Source organism: Nematolebias whitei, chromosome 3 (genome assembly GCF_014905685.2).
Source record: "Nematolebias whitei isolate Nwh7 chromosome 3, NemWhi1, whole genome shotgun sequence".
Lineage (NCBI taxonomy): Eukaryota > Metazoa > Chordata > Actinopteri > Cyprinodontiformes > Rivulidae > Nematolebias > Nematolebias whitei.
In genome coordinates this window covers 28,280,329-28,297,100 of record NC_056500.1, presented here as the reverse complement: position 1 = coordinate 28,297,100, position 16,772 = coordinate 28,280,329, and the positions used below count along the sequence as shown (strand labels likewise).

The window sequence follows — 16,772 nt, the reverse complement described above, 5'->3', positions numbered from 1 at the left end:
GAAAGTCTACACCAAATTAAACTAAACTAAAACCAGCAGAATCTGCTTTAGGTGTATTTACATTTCATTATACAACATCAAGAATCTGGTGACAGAATGGTACAAGGAGTGTAACAAAACTAATATATTTTTTGCAAAGTATTTGCATTAATCCCTCCAGACTATTAAAAATAGTTGTACTCTGAACAGAAAAACTTTGACACACTTTGGTTTTATACCGTCTTGGACGTCACACCATAAGAACTGAAACTATGGCCTGAACATAAAACCTGCTTTTCAAGTGTGGAGACAGATTAAAATGTACCAAAGTTTACACAAGTGTCAAAACATGTAACAGCAAAATGCATCATTTAAGGCATCTTTGTGTTTTTCATCATTCAATAGTCCTAGTACAAAACAACCTTTAACACAATAAAGACATGAATAAAAAACAAGCAGATCTCTGGGTGGTTTTCTTTGAGAATAAAAAAAGTGACTTATTAAATAAAAAATGTAGAGTAAATGGTTATTAACCAGGAGTTAGTACTGTCAGGTTCATTACAATGAAGAAAAGTGAGAAACAAATAGAAACAGAGCAGAAAGTGTCAGTGTAGAAATCTGCAGTTCTGCTTCTGTGTCACAAAACAGTCTTTTTGTTTTTCTGCTGCGGCAGTCGACAGCTCCATAACGATTTTACTACGGTGAAAGTCTGTTGCCAGCAACTGAACAGAAAGTCTTGACTGGAAATAAAGCAACTGTATGGAAACGTTTTTAGAGCTTGTGACATCTACCTCCAAGCTTCTGGTGCAGACAACTGATGATTTTTACCCCATAGTTATCAGGAACGTAATACAAACTATATACAGTTTTTTTCAGCTGTAAAGCAGTGAAGAAAATGTAATGTCTGATTAACATAATGAAGAATTTTAAGGTGAGAAAAGAGCTGATTGTTTTTTGTGTGAACCTTAAAGTCAGTCTGTTTCTGCTCTTTTCGGGCAGCTTTATGCGAACACCTGCATGTTTCCGTGCTGAGGCTGCTGAGACGGCTGCTGCATCTGCTGGGACTGGGGCTGCATCTGTGCCTGCTCAGGAACGTGTGTGTGATGCGATGACGGCAGTGCGTGGTGGGTGTTTCCCAGGGGGGTGGGGCTGGTAGTGACGTCGGACCAGTCTGAGTTGGAGTGAGGTGAAGATGAGGACCAGGGATCGGGGGATTCGGGCGAAGGAGTGAGATAAGGGTGCTCGCTTGGCGGAGGGTTAGAATGGGCTGGAGTGGTGCCTTCTGAGCCAGCGGTGGTGTAACTGTGCTGGGAGGGGGGTGTTGGGTATTTATTCACAGGGCTCTGCATTGCTGGATAGGACTGCAGTTGTCGAGACTGACCTTCCATCCCTCCGTGGTTGATGTGGCTGACAGTGTGGGGTTGCTGCAGAGTGTGGGAGGGTGCGTGTGTCATGCTCATCTGCTCTGACATCTGGTATATCATCCCCTGACTGCAGTGCAGGTGCCCCTGTCCCTGCTGGGGGTGACCCAAATTCTGATTCTGCCCTTGGGCCTGCGTGACTTGCACCTGACCCGATTGCTGCTTCAGCATGGTCTGGGGGCCTCCAGGAGTCATCATCTGGAAAGTGACGATGGGTGGCAGCTGCTCCCTGCTCATGGTGACGTTCATGGGAGTCATCATCGGGCTCTGGCTGAGGTGTTGGGTCATGCCTGGGTGTGATCCTCTTATCTGGTGAGGGACGATGCCGAACATGTGGCTGTTGTAGCTGTGCTTGGGCATCCTCACCCAGCTTTGCTGCTGTCCCAGCATGTGGCTGACAGGAGGAAGCATCTGCCTGCTGGTGGGACTGTTCAGAAGAGGAGGGGAGTTGGCTGTGTTGGAGCCAGAGCCAGAGACATCACCTGTGAAGGAGTGAGGTGACTCCAGGGAGTCAACAGGTGACATGGTGACAGAGCTCTCCGGGAGTCCTCCCGATGCCTTTACACCAGTCGTGTTTCCTCCTCCTGCACCACCTCCATTTGCTGCACTAACTCCAGCACCCAAAGCTGGTCCCTCTCCACCAGCAGGCTTCTTTCTTCTCTTTGCCTTCATGTCTTTCAGCTCCTTAGCCCCCCCTCCAACACCTCCCATCTTCGATCCACCTCCACCCCTCCTGCTCTTTTTGCCTTGAGGTCCTGGGCGCATACCGACGAAACCCGTTCCATTGGCTCCACACATCGCAGAGTTTCCTCCTCCACCCATATGGTTAGGCCCATTGTGTGGACTGTGGACCAGATTGTACTGGTCTAGCAGACGGACTATGTCGTGATGCATGCGCTCTTGAGCAGTGTCACGAGGAAGGCGGTCCAGGTGGTCAGTGATGTCACGATTTGAGTAGTGGTCAAGAAGAACCTGGGCAGCCTCGAAGCTACCTTCTCGGGCTGCCAGAAACAACGGCGTCTCCTCCTGAAGGAAACAGACACACACAAAACAAAGTTACCACGTGTGATGCTCCACATCAGAATCCCTCCTTTAACCACATGATCTATCACTTCATTAGTGCCACTGTGATGCAGTTTGATATACCATATGCAAACATCCATACATCAGAATCACTGCTCCAGCAAGCTTACTACAGGATCAAAACTCTTCTGCACACGCTAACAAAATACTTTTGTCTTTGGAACATAGTACCAGAAATCATCCCTCATTTTTTACTATTATACTGCCTTTTAAAAGGAATGTTTTTTTTTGTTTGTTAAACCACCTAACTCAGATTTATAAATCCTTCAGGCATTAAAAAAACATCCTAAACACTGAGAGAAACTTACATTGTCAACACATAACCCATTTTCCCCTGCCCAAACAAATAAATTTAAATGGGATTTATAGGTATTTTGTTTCCAGCATCTTGTTACAAAAACAACTCCATTTGTTCCCATTTCTTTAGTTGAACCTTTAAAATTATTTAAGTTATCATAGATCTAAAACAAAACAAAACAAAGTATTTCAGTACTAAAAAGGTCATTTTCACAGAACTGAGAGCTAAAAATCTGTAATGCAGTAGATGAAGGAAGATGCATCTCTCAGGTCCTGTCAAGACTGCTGGATTGTTTTCCTGTTTCTTAAAGAAATGACTTTCCTCATTTTTTAAAGCGCAATTCACAACATTTTGTCACATAAGGTTCAAAGACTGGACAGAGAATGAGTAATGAGTTACCTGCCAAAGTAAAAAAAAAAAAAAAGGACATTGAAAGATCTTCAGATCTAAAACACTAAACATTACATCTGGGTTTGACTGATTGAAAATATCAAAAATGACAAGTGGTTTTAAAACGAGGTATATTGAGATGTATAAAAAAATATATAAAATATGTGTAACTACAAAACTTCAGCTCCACATTCACTGAAACGTTCATAATTATTAAAAGGCAAAACTTAAGTGAGACTTAAAAAAAGTCCATGCTCAATAATCCAGGTATACAATCCAACAATTTTCAGTCAGGTCATCTGGACAGTTTCTTTTTTTTTTTTTCTGAAACGTTTCACCTTCCATCTGGAAGGCTTCATTAGTCAAGAAAACACACAACGCAAAACTGATTCTTCACCCAACAGCTTACTCCAAAGTGGAACAGTTATGTTGGTGCTAAAATGGTGTCTTTGGCACACCCCCTCCTCTGAGCAGGATTATTGAGCATGGATTTTTTTGGTTTTGAACCAGTTTGACATGACTGTCAACAAGGAAGAGGGCCGGCTTCAGAGGAGGGGGCGTGCCAAAGACACCATCTTAGCACCAACATAACTGGTTTGTTCCACTTTGGAGTAAGCTGTTTGGGGAAGAATCAGTTTTGTGTTGTGTGTTTCCTTGACTGATGAAGTCTTCTAGATGGAAAGTGAAATGTTTCAACAAAAAAAGAAACTGTCCAGGTGACCTGACTGAAAATTGTTGGATTGAGTGAGACTTGTTTCAATAAAAATAACCCCTTTATTCTTAACTTTTCACGTTATTTTTTCAAAATAATGATTTATTGTTTTACAAGCTATAGAATAGATATTTACTTGTGAGTGCTTTATTTAGTTTATTTAGTTGCTTTATTCTTTACTTGATCCATTTTATAGCTAAATACTAGTCCATTTTTATTACAGTTATGTTATGTTGTTTATTTGTCATAAGCAGGTAAACACATGGTCAACAATGTAATGAAATGTTCACAATGAGAAGAAGCGAGTAGGGCTGAGTACCGAACCGAGGTTCTTTTATGGCACCGATCGAACTGCACCGGTCGGTGTATGTATTGAAACGTCACTCTTCTTTCGGTGTCAAGTTTCGGTATTGGCTGTAACGTGTCACGTGGTTTCAGCATGCAGGCAGGCAAAACACCAGACATATGACAAACAGACTACACCCAGATTACATCCAGAGCTGTATAGAGCTGCCGTACCTAATCTATGTATAATTATGTCTATGGTGCTGGTGACGCCCACAGACGGGTTCACGTGTGCAGCGCGTGTTGTCGAACGGCTTCGACAACACGCGCTGCAGAAAGTTGCTCCGTGTTTTTCTGCGAGGAGACAGGAATTCAGCAGCTTCCCCCCTCCTCCTCTTCCTCCTCCTCTCAGCGTTAAAGTCAGCCTGTGAGAGCCTGAACGTCCTGATTCGTTATCTCCACGACCGGACTCTTCATCAAAGAAGTCCGAGGATGGCTCTGTGTGCTTCAGCTGGTGAGTTTACGTTTGTTAGCGTAACTGCAGCTTAACACGTACATCACGGTGAAATAAATTATGATCCATGTAACGCTAACTTTAAAATATTAGTGTGTAAATGTATTTTATCTACGTAGCTAGCTAAACTCAGAAGCTAACTAAAGATTGACAGTAACATAAAGCTTAGCTTGTAAAACTGCTCATCCATCCAGTCAGCTGCTTAAACAGTTCACTAATGTTCAGTGTTCATGTTAATGTTCTCCTCACAGGAGCCTCTGACCTTGATGTGAGGAGGACAAAAGAAAAGCGAGGTGGGGCCACAGGACAATCAGACTTTGTTGTTAAAAGTTTGCTGCTTTTTCTACACTGGAGCTGCACGGTGGAGGTAAGTTAAACTTTAAAGGATTTTGTTGACCAGTTGAGCTTTTATCTCTCAGCCTAGATAATGTTTTTTGAGCAATAAGAACACAACCATGTTATTGTTGATGTTTTGTTCTCATGTCAGTTAGGGAGATGATCAGTTTCCTAAACCCCAGAGAATCACAGAGAAGATTCAGGCAGAGACACAGAGGTGCAGATGTCTGCATCATCCCTAACCTCATTGAATCCAGTGACCTGCTGGTGGAATGTGAGGGACAATATGTCAGTGCTATCAAACTGACAACCAGGTATCTGTGTGTGCAACAAGCATCATCTACAGCCTCAGAGTGAACATTTTCTACTGCTGGAGACGCCATCAGCCAGGAGCGGACTTGTTTGTGTCCACAGAAAGCAGACATGTTGATGTTTCTGAAGAAAAACTGTTCAGTGAAAAGGTCCTCAGTGTATAGCAGTGAGCATTAGACACTGATGTGTCACTGGTTTGTAACTGGTCTTTTGACCTGGAAATTATTTGTTTGTTTTTAATGTAAGAAAACTGCTTGGAATGGAAAAAATACCTAAGTTAAAAAAATAAAACTCACAATTTGTACTGTAATGTGTAACGTAATTTTATTCTTGTTAGAATTAATAGTAATTACAAAATTGGTACCGAAAAAAGAACCGTCCAGGAACCGACACCGAAGTGAAGGTACCGACACCGGGACCGATACCGATTTTTTTAGAAAGGTACCCAGCCCTAGAAGCGAGTCATTTTGCTAAAAACAAATAAACAAGAAATACTAAAGAATGCAATAAGGATACAAAATAAAGAACCAAAAAGTGAAAAAGAAATATAATATATACAAGGTCCAAAAGAAATATAGTAAACAATGCGATTGTTGATCCAATTTGCAAAGTTTGCGTATTGTTTTTATGCAATTAGTGCTTAGTGTATATTTAGTTGATGCTTTTCTTAGTTCATATCTTAGATCTTATTATTGTTTTTCTTTTACATTTTATTGTGGGATGTAACTGGGACCCTGTGTATGTAATCTCGTTCCACCACATGTACCACATGTGGTGTGTATGACAAATAAATATCTCAGACTCAAAGAGTTTGTGATTGACAAAAACATTACACAACAATGATAAAACTGGAGAAATAAAGACAGGCACACACCTTGTTGTCTTGCATGTCACGGTTGGCACCGTTCTTCAGAAGCACAAGTGTGGCCTCCACATTATTGACTGCAGCTGCCCAGTGCAGAGCAGATTTACCTAAAACAGTCAGATGAAAGAGGGAAGGGAAGACACCTGTGTTAAAAAGTCTTAGCAATAATTATCACCCATATTTAATGTCAGATCTTATTCCTATTCATGCATCAGCTGCAAATGAGTTATTTACTAGTTTGTGATTTACCCAGTTGGTTTGTAAAAATCAACTCCAATATTACAAGTGAGTAAAGTTTACTTCAGTTGCCACATTTCTTTGGCTGGAGGTGCTCAGCTACTTGCACGAGCACTAAAACCTCTGACTATTTGCTGTAATTTGTAGAGATAACCCCACAGAGAGTGTTTTCTCACCGTGATCATCTACAGCATTGATGTCAGCATGGCAGTGGATCAGCTCTTCCACCATGCCTTCTACAGCCAGCCGGGCTGCCAGGACCAGCGGAGTTGTACCATCGTTCATCCTGGCATCCAGTTCTGTTGCGCGATTACGAATGAGAATCTGAATGAACACAAACAAATAAAACATGACGGTTTCAAACCTAGTTGTAGTAAGAAGGGTTTCATTCTTTAGCACTGACTTCTGTTAAGTCACTGGTGCAACAGCACAAGGACTTTAAATCCTTTATTGATGGGGAAGCTGCCTGACCTGAAAAACTCCCTGAGCATCAGCTGCCACAGCAGCGTGCAGCGGCGTCCTCCCCATGTTGTCGTGAGCGTTGGGATCCGCACCAGCATCCAGCAGTCTCTTAGCAGCGTCCGCTCTGGCGTAGCGAGCAGCCAAGTGGAGAGCTGTTTCTCCCGTTCGATCAGTCTGAGCCTTCAGACTTGCACCTTGAGTGATCAGATCTGAAATCATACTGGGTCCCGGCTCGTCTCCTCCACTCTCCTCCTCCTCTTCATGCAGGCTGCAGTCTGGGCCCCCACCGTTACGCAGTGATGCCAGCATCAGAGGGGTAAAACCATCTGAGGGAGCAAAAAATGTATTACTGCAAAAATAATTACTCAAATTACACTAGATGTAAACATTTAACTAGTATATTTGTACTCACCAGGTCCTTTGACATTAACATCCAGACAGTCAGCATCCAGGTCAGCCTGTGGAGGAGTCAGAGTGATGTCAGCAGCTTTATGATGTTGTAGGGTCCACTCTCTTCGGTCGACACTTCCATCCAGGGGGATGGACAGCAGAGGTTTGTCTTCAGTCTAAAAAATGTCATAGAGTTCGACAATAAATTCTCAACAGACAAATACTTTTAAATCTGCACAAACCTTTATCTTTGACTCATAATTCACTTACTCTTGACTTTTTGGATGGTACTTCATCTTCAAGATATCTCTGGCCTCCATCGGCTATACTTCCATCCTGACTCTTTAAATTCCTAACATGAACATTATTATTTTTTTAGAGATTAATGTAAAACATGAAAAATAAACTTGTACTGCATTATGATGGTGCTCTTTTGTGTTTAGATTAATTTGTTTCTTGAATCCAATCTGCTTGATCAGAATATTCACTCACTTTAAGTCAAAGTCGTCTTGTCCAACAGGCTCTCTCCTCTTGTCATTGTTCGGGGCCATGAAGCCATCAGGCAGCCACAAGAAACCATGTTTATGCTTCTTCTTGACCGCCAGCATCCCAACCACCACAATAAGCAGAATAATAACCACAGCAACCCCAATCAGGTACGGATATATTATAACTGGTCCATCTGTTGGTCCGCCTGTTTTAAAAAAACAAGAGAAAGACGAGTCCAAATATAAACTGGTTTCTCTTTGTTTAATTTACATTTTCACCAAAATATAGTTTTTGTAACTTCTTACTTTTAACAGACACAAGTGGGTAAGGCAGATTAGCCTTGATGTGTGATGCTGCAATATAAGATGCGGCCACAGACGTGTTGGAGAAACAGTGAGAGGGGGAGGAGGTCTTTGAACATTCACGGTTATCAATTTCCAGATGCACCACAGAGCTGCAGAAACAAAGGTAAAAAATGATTACATTAGGAAATTCATTATGTTTTAAATCTCTGACATATGAGAATTACAAAGAAGAATAATTATGAATCACTCTTACCCAATAACCTCTCTGTTTATTTCCCGTTTAGCTCTGCTCTTCTGTCTATCTTGTCTCTGCTCCTCCTCCACCCCATAGTAAGGATACACTTTCGGTTCGTTCTTTTCATTCAGCTTCACCTGCACGCTGGTGTGCAGCAGGGCTCCCAGGGAGCGCAGGAAACCATTTAAGTCTCCAAGCAGCTCCTTGGGCTGCAGTCGAACCACAATGATGAGCGTACCATCTGCCAAATTGGCTGGCACGTCCCTGGAGCAGTCCAGGCCATCCCAACCACAAGCTTCTGTGTAGCAACTCTGGTCACAGATGCCGTTACCATAATGGTCTTTGCAGTACTCGTCATACCTTAAGAAACAAGCCGATTGTGAAAAAGTGTTATTGTTAATTGTGTTAAAATCAACATTTTACTTTATCTGGAACAGCAACAGCAATGGCAGAATCGGTGGCAGAGTGACATACTTGCAGAGGTCAGTTGGAGTTTCCTCACATTCAAAGCTGTCAAAGAAACACCCAGGGTTGTTACACTCCTTATCACATCGCCCATTCTTAAAGAGATCCCAGCAGGGAACAGTGGCGGAGCAGTTAATCCAAGGCTGCAGCAAGCTCAGTGAGCAGTCACCTCCATCCCACCGACAGTCGTGGATGTTGCACTGATCGTCACAGACTTTATCTCCTGCTTGCTGCTCACACATTAGATAGGGGCAGGTTGGATGGGAAGCATGGGATTTATTCTCACAACATCGTCCGAAGAAGTTAATGGGACAGCGGCAGATGTGTTGGTATGGGTTGGACGGGTCTTTTATGTCGGTTCCTCCATTTTGACAGGGTCTGGTGCACCACTGCTCTGTCTCACAGTACGGGCCCTTGAAGCCTGGTTTACACTGGCAGTACAGGTCAGAGTGCGTCTTCATGCAGTGTCCACCGTTCTGGCAACGTAGTTTTGGACAGTTGTAATCCTCTGTTTCACCACAGCTGAATCCAGTATAGCCCTGTAAAACATAATATTTTTCATAAGTTGTTATTTGCTAGAAGCGCTATTTTTATTTTTTCAGAGCCAAGATTATTCTGCCATTGATTTTCAAGTAAACCGTTTTTCGAAGAGTTACTTAAAGCTAGGCCTTTAAATCTGTTTCTACTGTACCTGAGCCATGGAGAGGCCCTCTGAAGCAAGCATGAAAACATGGACGTGGCAAGAGGTTAGTGAAGAGAAAAACAAGCAGTTCATGAGAAGATTGACGTTCAGTAGCAAAAGAAAGGAAAATAGCTGCTAGTCACATGCTTGCCTTTTGTGGTTTCAAGGTCCAAACAAATTTTATAACGTCTCGGAACAAAAAGTCTTATTTTGAAGGACTGGCCGACTTTGAAGAGTAGTAATATTAGTGGTGGGTTGATGTCATCTTACATGACATTTATTGTTTGAGCAGTAAATAATGTACTTAAAATAATAATAAAAAATGCCTTGCCAGCAGTATTTTAAGAGCCTTTCAAATATGTATTTTTATTCATTTTTTAATTTATTTATTTTTAGCTTGGTTGAATTTTCAAGTCATTTACTTTAGAAAACACAAGAGCTGCGTGTTCTATTCAAGAACTTACAGACGGAACAAGATCAAATCCATCAGTGGAAAAATATCTGAGGCTAACTATATACAGATTATGTGTGACTGAATGGAGGCTTGAGTTTCTGAGGTCAGCTGACTGGAGCTGCCATCCTGAGGTTGGCTCCAAAAGATAATCAGTTGTAGATGTACACCCAGTGATAGTTTTCTAAAGGTTTCATTAAAATCTGTTAAGTAGTTTATAAGATATTTTGCTAACAGACAAGAGTTATTTCCAAATGACATCATTTTAAACAATGATCTTGTAAAACTATCCAACAATTAATTAAAATAGTATAGTGTTTGAGTATAAACAGAGGAAGATTGTTAAAAACTATAATTTGATGGCAGAACATAGTCGACATTAAAACGACTTACAGGAAGACAGGAACAGGTGTATCCATGCACCGAGCTCGTGTTCATAGAGCAGATGCCTCTGTTATGACACGGCAATGACACACACAGATCCACCATGGATTCACAATGACGACCTGAAGGAAGAAGAAAAACAAAAAGAGAAAAAAATAAATAAGTATGGCAGTTGTCGGTCTCAAAACAACTCATCTGTCTATTCTTAATACCAGCTTAATCCAGTTTCAAGGATTCAAGGTTCTTTATTTGTCGTACACACCACACGTGGTACATGTGGTGGAACGAAACTGTGTACACAGGGTCCCAGTTACATCCAACAAAAAAATGTAAAGGAAAAACAGTAATAAGATATGAACTAAGAAAAAGAGCAACTAAAAATAAACTAAACACTAGTAGTACAAAAACAATACGCCAGCAGCACGAACATGAGTCTGGGTGAGCAAATTATTACAAATGAACACATCAACATGAAACAGATCAGCAGCAACATGATGTGATTTTTCACAGTGATTATTCTGGTTAGAGATTCATGAGTCTAACAGCCTCAGGGTAGAAGCTGTTCTTCAGTCTAGTGGTTCTACACTTAATGCTCCTCAACCTCCTTCCTGAGGGGAGTAGGGCAAAAAGTATGTGTGCTGGGTGAGTGGGGTCCTTCATGATGCAGGTGGCTCTTCCTGCATCTGGAGGTGTAGATGTCTGTGATGATGGGGAGACTGACTCCAACAGTCTTCTGTGCAGCCTTCACCACTCTCTGCAAAGCTTTTCTTTCTGCAGCTGTGCAGCCTCCATGGCACACGTTGATGCTGGAGCACAGGATGCTCTCCACTGCACACCTGTAGGAGGTGAGGACTGAGCTTCCCAGACCAGCTCGTCTCAGCCGCCTGAGGAAGTAGAGTCTCTGATGAGCTTTCTTGATCAGGCTGGTGGTGTTGTTGCTCCAGCTGAGGTTGTCACTCAGGTGCACATCCAAGTACTTGTAGCTGGAGACCACTTCCACCGCAGATCCACCTATGTTCGGGGGGGTGTAGGTGTAGTCCATGACCATCTCCTTCGTCTTCTTCACATTAATGTGAAGGTTGTTCTCCTTGCACCAGCTCCCTGCCTGTAGCTGGACTCGTTGTTGTTTGTGATGCATCCCACCACCGCTGTATCATCTGCAAACTTTACATTGTGACAGCCTGGATGGGTAGCTGCACAATCATACGTAAGCTGAGTGAACTGGAGAGTGCTCAGCACACATCCCTGAGGGGAGCCAGTGCTGAGGGTTATGGTGGAGGAGGAGAAGTTGTGGATCCTCACAGACTGTGGTCTGTTTGTTAAGAAGTCTAGGACCCAGTTGCAAATGGAGGAGCTTAGTCCTAATGTGAACAGTTTGTCCATCAGGGTCTGGGGGATCATGATGTTGAAGGCAGACGTAAAGTCCACAAAGATCATACAGATGTAGGATTCCTTCTGCTCCAGGTGGGTGAGAGCAGTGTGGACCACTGAGGAGATCGTGTCTTCAGTTGATCGGTTCTCAAGGTATGCATACTGGTGAGGGTCCTCACTGATGTTGATGGTTGTTTTGATGTGGGCCATGACCAGTTTTGTTGAAGCATTTAGCGACTATCGGGGTGAGGGCTACTGGTCGATGACAAAGATGACAAAGATGTCGGCCAGCACCTCGCAGAGCTTATCAGCACAGTTTTTCAGCACCTTCCCAGGGATGATGTCTGGGCCAGTTGTTTTGTGTGGCTTAATCCTCTTGAAAGTTTAGGGTTGTCAGTGTTTCCCCTACCATTATACAAGCAGGGTGTCCCACCCTGTCAACAGAACTAAGCGCCCTGCCTACCAAACTGACAACTGTACCGACAACTGCCAGCTTTGACGTAGTGGTCCGCAATAGAGATGCTCTAGCTAAAAAGCTATAGGTAGCTAGTTCTGCTTCCCTAATGTTGAGCCATCTCCTTCTTACACCCCGGCTCGAAAATCTGTTGGCACAAGCAGTGTGCAACACAATCATGTCTCTGTCTACCCTCCAATCACAGAAGCTATGAGTGCCCTGCCTAGGTAAGGAAACTAGGGGAAACACTGGTTGTGATGTCACAGTTATTAAGAAATTAGCTGTCAGTAACATCTTGTTGTATTTCTAAACATCAAAAATGTCTGTTTGTTGTACCCGGTGTGTGTCTGAGCCAGTAATGTGCCTTGTACCTGTGTATCCGAGGCGACAGAGGCACTGATAGTCATTGACCAGCTCAATGCAGTCGAGGCTGCCGGGGGTTTGGCAAGGCCCAGACAGACATTCGTTGAGATCCCCCTCACAGTGTTCACCAACAAATCCTGCAGGACAGGAGCACGTGTAACGACCCACACCGTCAATACACTGTCCTCCATTTCGGCATCGTGGCTCAGAGGACCCTGGGCTGGGGGCGCAGTCATCCTCATTCACCTCACACTGAACTCCTACAGAGCAAAGAATACACAGATATTGATGCAACTGAACCAATACATTATAAAAAAAAATTTTTGTTTCGTCTTTAGAGACATTTATGTTAGATTTTACAAAAAAATTAATTTGCAAGACCTATTGAAGCAGCAAATCCCATCTGAAAATGTAGCAGTGGTACTATTCCACTGTCACGTCTAAATAAGAGAAATTATGTCAACGCAGTTCGTCCTAGTCCTACATTTAAAGACCCTTTTTTAAATCAATGAAGATCTGATTTTATATTATTTACATTCCAGGTTTTGTTAAAAAGTCATCTAACACCCAAACATTTACCAGAAAACTTCATTTGTTCAATAAAAACATTTCTCAGCCATTAAAAAAACCTATTTATCGGGCTAAACCTTTGGTTGTATATATTTCTCAAGTTACCTCTTAGTTCTGCTGCTATAGGCTTAGACTGCTGGAGGACAAACTGACTACATTTCCTCACTCTGCTGCTGTCTTTACTTACTCTGCTCAAGCAAAGCAACTTGAGTAGTTTTTAACTAAATTTTTAACTTTAGTTTTCAACTTTTACCAATTGGCTTTTATAATGTCTATGAATGTTTTTGTGCAGTGCACTGAGATGACTTCTGTTGTGACTTGGTGCTATATAAATAAACTGAATTAAATATATTGATGTGACTCTCACTTTCAATCAGGCTCGATGATCTAAAGTACAAATATGTTGCATGAGCTCTTGATGGATTAAAACTTTATGCAGGCGTACCATGTGTTCCAGGTGGGCAGACACAAGTGAAGTGGTTGATGAGGTTAATGCATGTTCCTCCATTGAGGCAGGGCTTAGAGTGGCATTCATCAACATCATATTCACAGTTCACTCCTTGGTAACCCGCTTTACACTGGAGAAATTAAGCAAGAAATTGATTTTGAGTATTTGTCTGAAAATAAGACTTAAACATAAAACAGACCTAATTATTTATACACAAATCTGAAAAGGCACTTACTATGCACTCATATGTGCCCTGATAATCTTTGCATGTTGCTCCATTGCGACATGGATTTGAGCGGCACTCATCCACCATTTCCTCACAGTAGCTGCCTGTGTACCCCAGCTGGCACTGACACTGATGGGAATTCCCCTTGTTGATGCATCGTCCTGCGTTCTTACATACATTTTCAACAGCAAAACCTGCAGCAAATTGGAAAATAAGGCATTTTTGGTAACTTACAAATACTCATTTTAAGATTTTGCCTACATCATACATAGTACTTCAATAGTTAAATTTTATCACAAAGAAACCTGTTGTTATTTTCTATCAAACTGTCATTTTATGCTTCCCCCTTTTCTATAATGTGTCAATATTTTGCTAAAACAAGTTGTCCAATGACATATTCTCTCACCATTTCTGGCAGCAAAGTCTTGGCAGGACATGTTCGGGACATCACAGTAAAGTCCTGTCCATCCCATCTGACAATGACAGGTCCAAGAGGTGACCGTTTGAGAGCAGGAGCCACCATTTTTACACTTCACCTGGCTGCACAGATCCACGTAGTTCTGTATACAAAATAAGAAACAAAGTGTTGGCTGCAATTGTTACAGAACAGCTAAAGTCACAGTTTATTTTGAACAACGGCTTTTTTCAAACTCTATAAAAACCGATCCACACTGCTGGACCTGCAAAAAAAATATGAGCTGATTCACCAACCTAACAAAAAACAATAATATATGTTGTAGCATGCAACAACCATAACCGTGATATTTCAAAAGGGAAAAAATACTTTATTTTAAAGAAAAAAGAAATGAAGAAAATATTTGCCATCATTAATAAGTTAAAACACTGCATACATAGCTATTGGGTAAATCAACTGTTAGAATATACTGTTTTTTTTACTTTTATCTCCTAATAGTACCGTATTTTTCGGACTATAAGGCGCAACAGATTTTTTTTCATTCAACCTTTATTTATACATTATAAGGCACAATATCAATGAACGTGTCTGTTTTCATACATAAGGCGCATTAAGCGAAACAAGTTCATTTTGACATATTTTTGAGCGCTGTGTACCACATAAAATTGGTTCAAGGTCAGTAAGCACAACCAGAATTAATACATAAGGTGCACTGGTTTATTAGGCTCACTATCAATTTTTGAGAAAATCAAAGGATTTAAATGTGCCTTAATAGTCCAAAAAATATGGTAATTCATTGCAGACCCATAAGAGCGCTACGCATTTACAGTGACATGCAAACAATTTACCTGACAGTTCTTTCCACTAAATCCCACAGGACAGGTGCAGCGGTAAGTACCCAGACCGTCCGTGCAGGTGCCTCCATTCTTACAGGGCTGAGAGTCACACTCGTTATGTTCGTACTCACAGAAATCCCCGTAAAAACCATGGCGGCAATTGCAGGAGAAGGAGTTAACGTTATCAACGCAAGTCCCATTATTGAGACAGGAACTGAAGAGAAACAGAACAAGACAGTAATTTTTTTTTTTTAATTAAATGTTTTTTTTTTATTTTAAAATTTAAACCTGAAATACTATGTGCTAATTCCTACTTGGCTCACACCTAAAAATAAAAAAAATGTTAATTTAATTCTACTATTTATTACACAATCATAAGATTTACAGCAGTATCTTAAAAGTATTAACTGCACAAGATGTTAAGAATACAGTAAATCAAGAAGTTTTGTGGCTCACCTTTCAGTGCACTCAAGGATGTTGTGTTCACACTGGATTCCATTAAAGCCTGGCTGGCACAAACACACAAAGCTGTTGACGTAATCTCGGCAGATTCCCCTGTTCCTGCAGGGTTGACTGGCGCACTCATCTACCTCGGCCTCACAGCGCACCCCTTCGAAACCCGGCCTACAGTCGCAGGAGAAACTTGCCACTCGGTCCACGCACAAGCCTCCATTCAGGCAAGGGTCTAAAACGGGTAGAAGAAGGGAAAAAGAGGTGTTTCATAACTGCTGATTATATTTATTTGTTTGTTTGATCACATACAGTCTTATAATTCATCATCTGTCTATGCTGCTTGGGGAAGACAGAATATTTTAAATCTCTAATCATGCATCAAACATTATAACAAACCATATAAACACACAGAACCAGGGGAAAGGGGCCAAGCAATAGGTTAATAAATAAAAATTAGATGACTAAAGATTAGGTCAAACTCACTTGGCGAGCAGTCATCTACATCTGTCTGACAGTTGTGTCCACTGTACCCATGTTGACATTTACACATGAAGCTCCCTTGAGTGTTCTTGCAGAGGCCACCATTTTTGCAAGGAGTCTTGATGCATTCATTTACATCCTCATTGCAGCGTGCACCTTTTGTGAATAAATTAACTTTGTTAGAAAATAAATTAATTAATCTGAGCTATATACGATAATAAATATCTCACACACTGACCTTGCCAACCAGCCGGACATCGGCAGGTGTAAGAGGTGTAATCTGCAGATGGAAGACAAACTCCTCCCTTCTCACATGGATGAGAGGCACAAGGATCCTGCTCTATCTCACAGTGTTTACCTATTTTGACACAAAATTTTAAGTAATCAATAAATTCCCTATTAAATTAAACTTTTGACATATATCTCTTCACTTGCGTGACATTCTGGTGTGATGAGGATGGCTCGTATTAACACGATCTGAAGGAAATGTAACATCACTAACCTGTGAATGGTGGGCTACAATGGCAGGTGTAACTATTGATCCCATCTCCACAAACACCGTGGTTCATGCACGGCCCAGATGCACATTCATCTATGTTTATTTCACAGTTGACACCTAGCAAGAGAAAAGTGATTATTCAGACGTCAAATCTTCCAGCTCTATGTTTGGGGCAGTGGGTATATGTTTTTTTTTTAAATAAATAACAATCACAGTACAGATTGTACAATGCAACATTTATGTTACAAGCAATATGGAAGTCAGCCCGACCAACAAGCAACTCTCTGTTCATCAGTGAGAATAAAAATGATCAGGTGTCATGGAAGTATAGCTCAAAAATAATGTGTTGGATCTATTTATAG

The 16,772-nt window shown here is 41.6% G+C and overlaps 1 protein-coding gene across 1 annotated transcript in view; it reads right to left on the bottom strand.

The window, feature by feature from the left end:
* Nucleotides 1-925: 925 nt before the first annotated feature.
* Nucleotides 926-16,772, bottom strand: part of notch2 (notch receptor 2) — a 56,939-nt gene continuing 41,092 nt past the window's right edge. The window contains exons 16-35 of the mRNA XM_037698171.1: nucleotides 16,414-16,527; nucleotides 16,150-16,269; nucleotides 15,915-16,067; nucleotides 15,435-15,663; nucleotides 14,991-15,192; nucleotides 14,134-14,287; nucleotides 13,737-13,921; nucleotides 13,499-13,631; nucleotides 12,492-12,743; nucleotides 10,305-10,417; nucleotides 8,788-9,317; nucleotides 8,332-8,673; nucleotides 8,079-8,227; nucleotides 7,777-7,978; nucleotides 7,555-7,636; nucleotides 7,307-7,460; nucleotides 6,904-7,220; nucleotides 6,609-6,756; nucleotides 6,205-6,302; nucleotides 926-2,426 (exon numbers count right to left, since the gene is read on the bottom strand). Coding sequence (XP_037554099.1) covers nucleotides 981-2,426; nucleotides 6,205-6,302; nucleotides 6,609-6,756; nucleotides 6,904-7,220; nucleotides 7,307-7,460; nucleotides 7,555-7,636; nucleotides 7,777-7,978; nucleotides 8,079-8,227; nucleotides 8,332-8,673; nucleotides 8,788-9,317; nucleotides 10,305-10,417; nucleotides 12,492-12,743; nucleotides 13,499-13,631; nucleotides 13,737-13,921; nucleotides 14,134-14,287; nucleotides 14,991-15,192; nucleotides 15,435-15,663; nucleotides 15,915-16,067; nucleotides 16,150-16,269; nucleotides 16,414-16,527 — 5,123 coding nt within the window. The 3' untranslated portion in view covers nucleotides 926-980. The remainder of the gene's footprint in view (nucleotides 2,427-6,204; nucleotides 6,303-6,608; nucleotides 6,757-6,903; nucleotides 7,221-7,306; nucleotides 7,461-7,554; nucleotides 7,637-7,776; nucleotides 7,979-8,078; nucleotides 8,228-8,331; nucleotides 8,674-8,787; nucleotides 9,318-10,304; nucleotides 10,418-12,491; nucleotides 12,744-13,498; nucleotides 13,632-13,736; nucleotides 13,922-14,133; nucleotides 14,288-14,990; nucleotides 15,193-15,434; nucleotides 15,664-15,914; nucleotides 16,068-16,149; nucleotides 16,270-16,413; nucleotides 16,528-16,772) is intronic.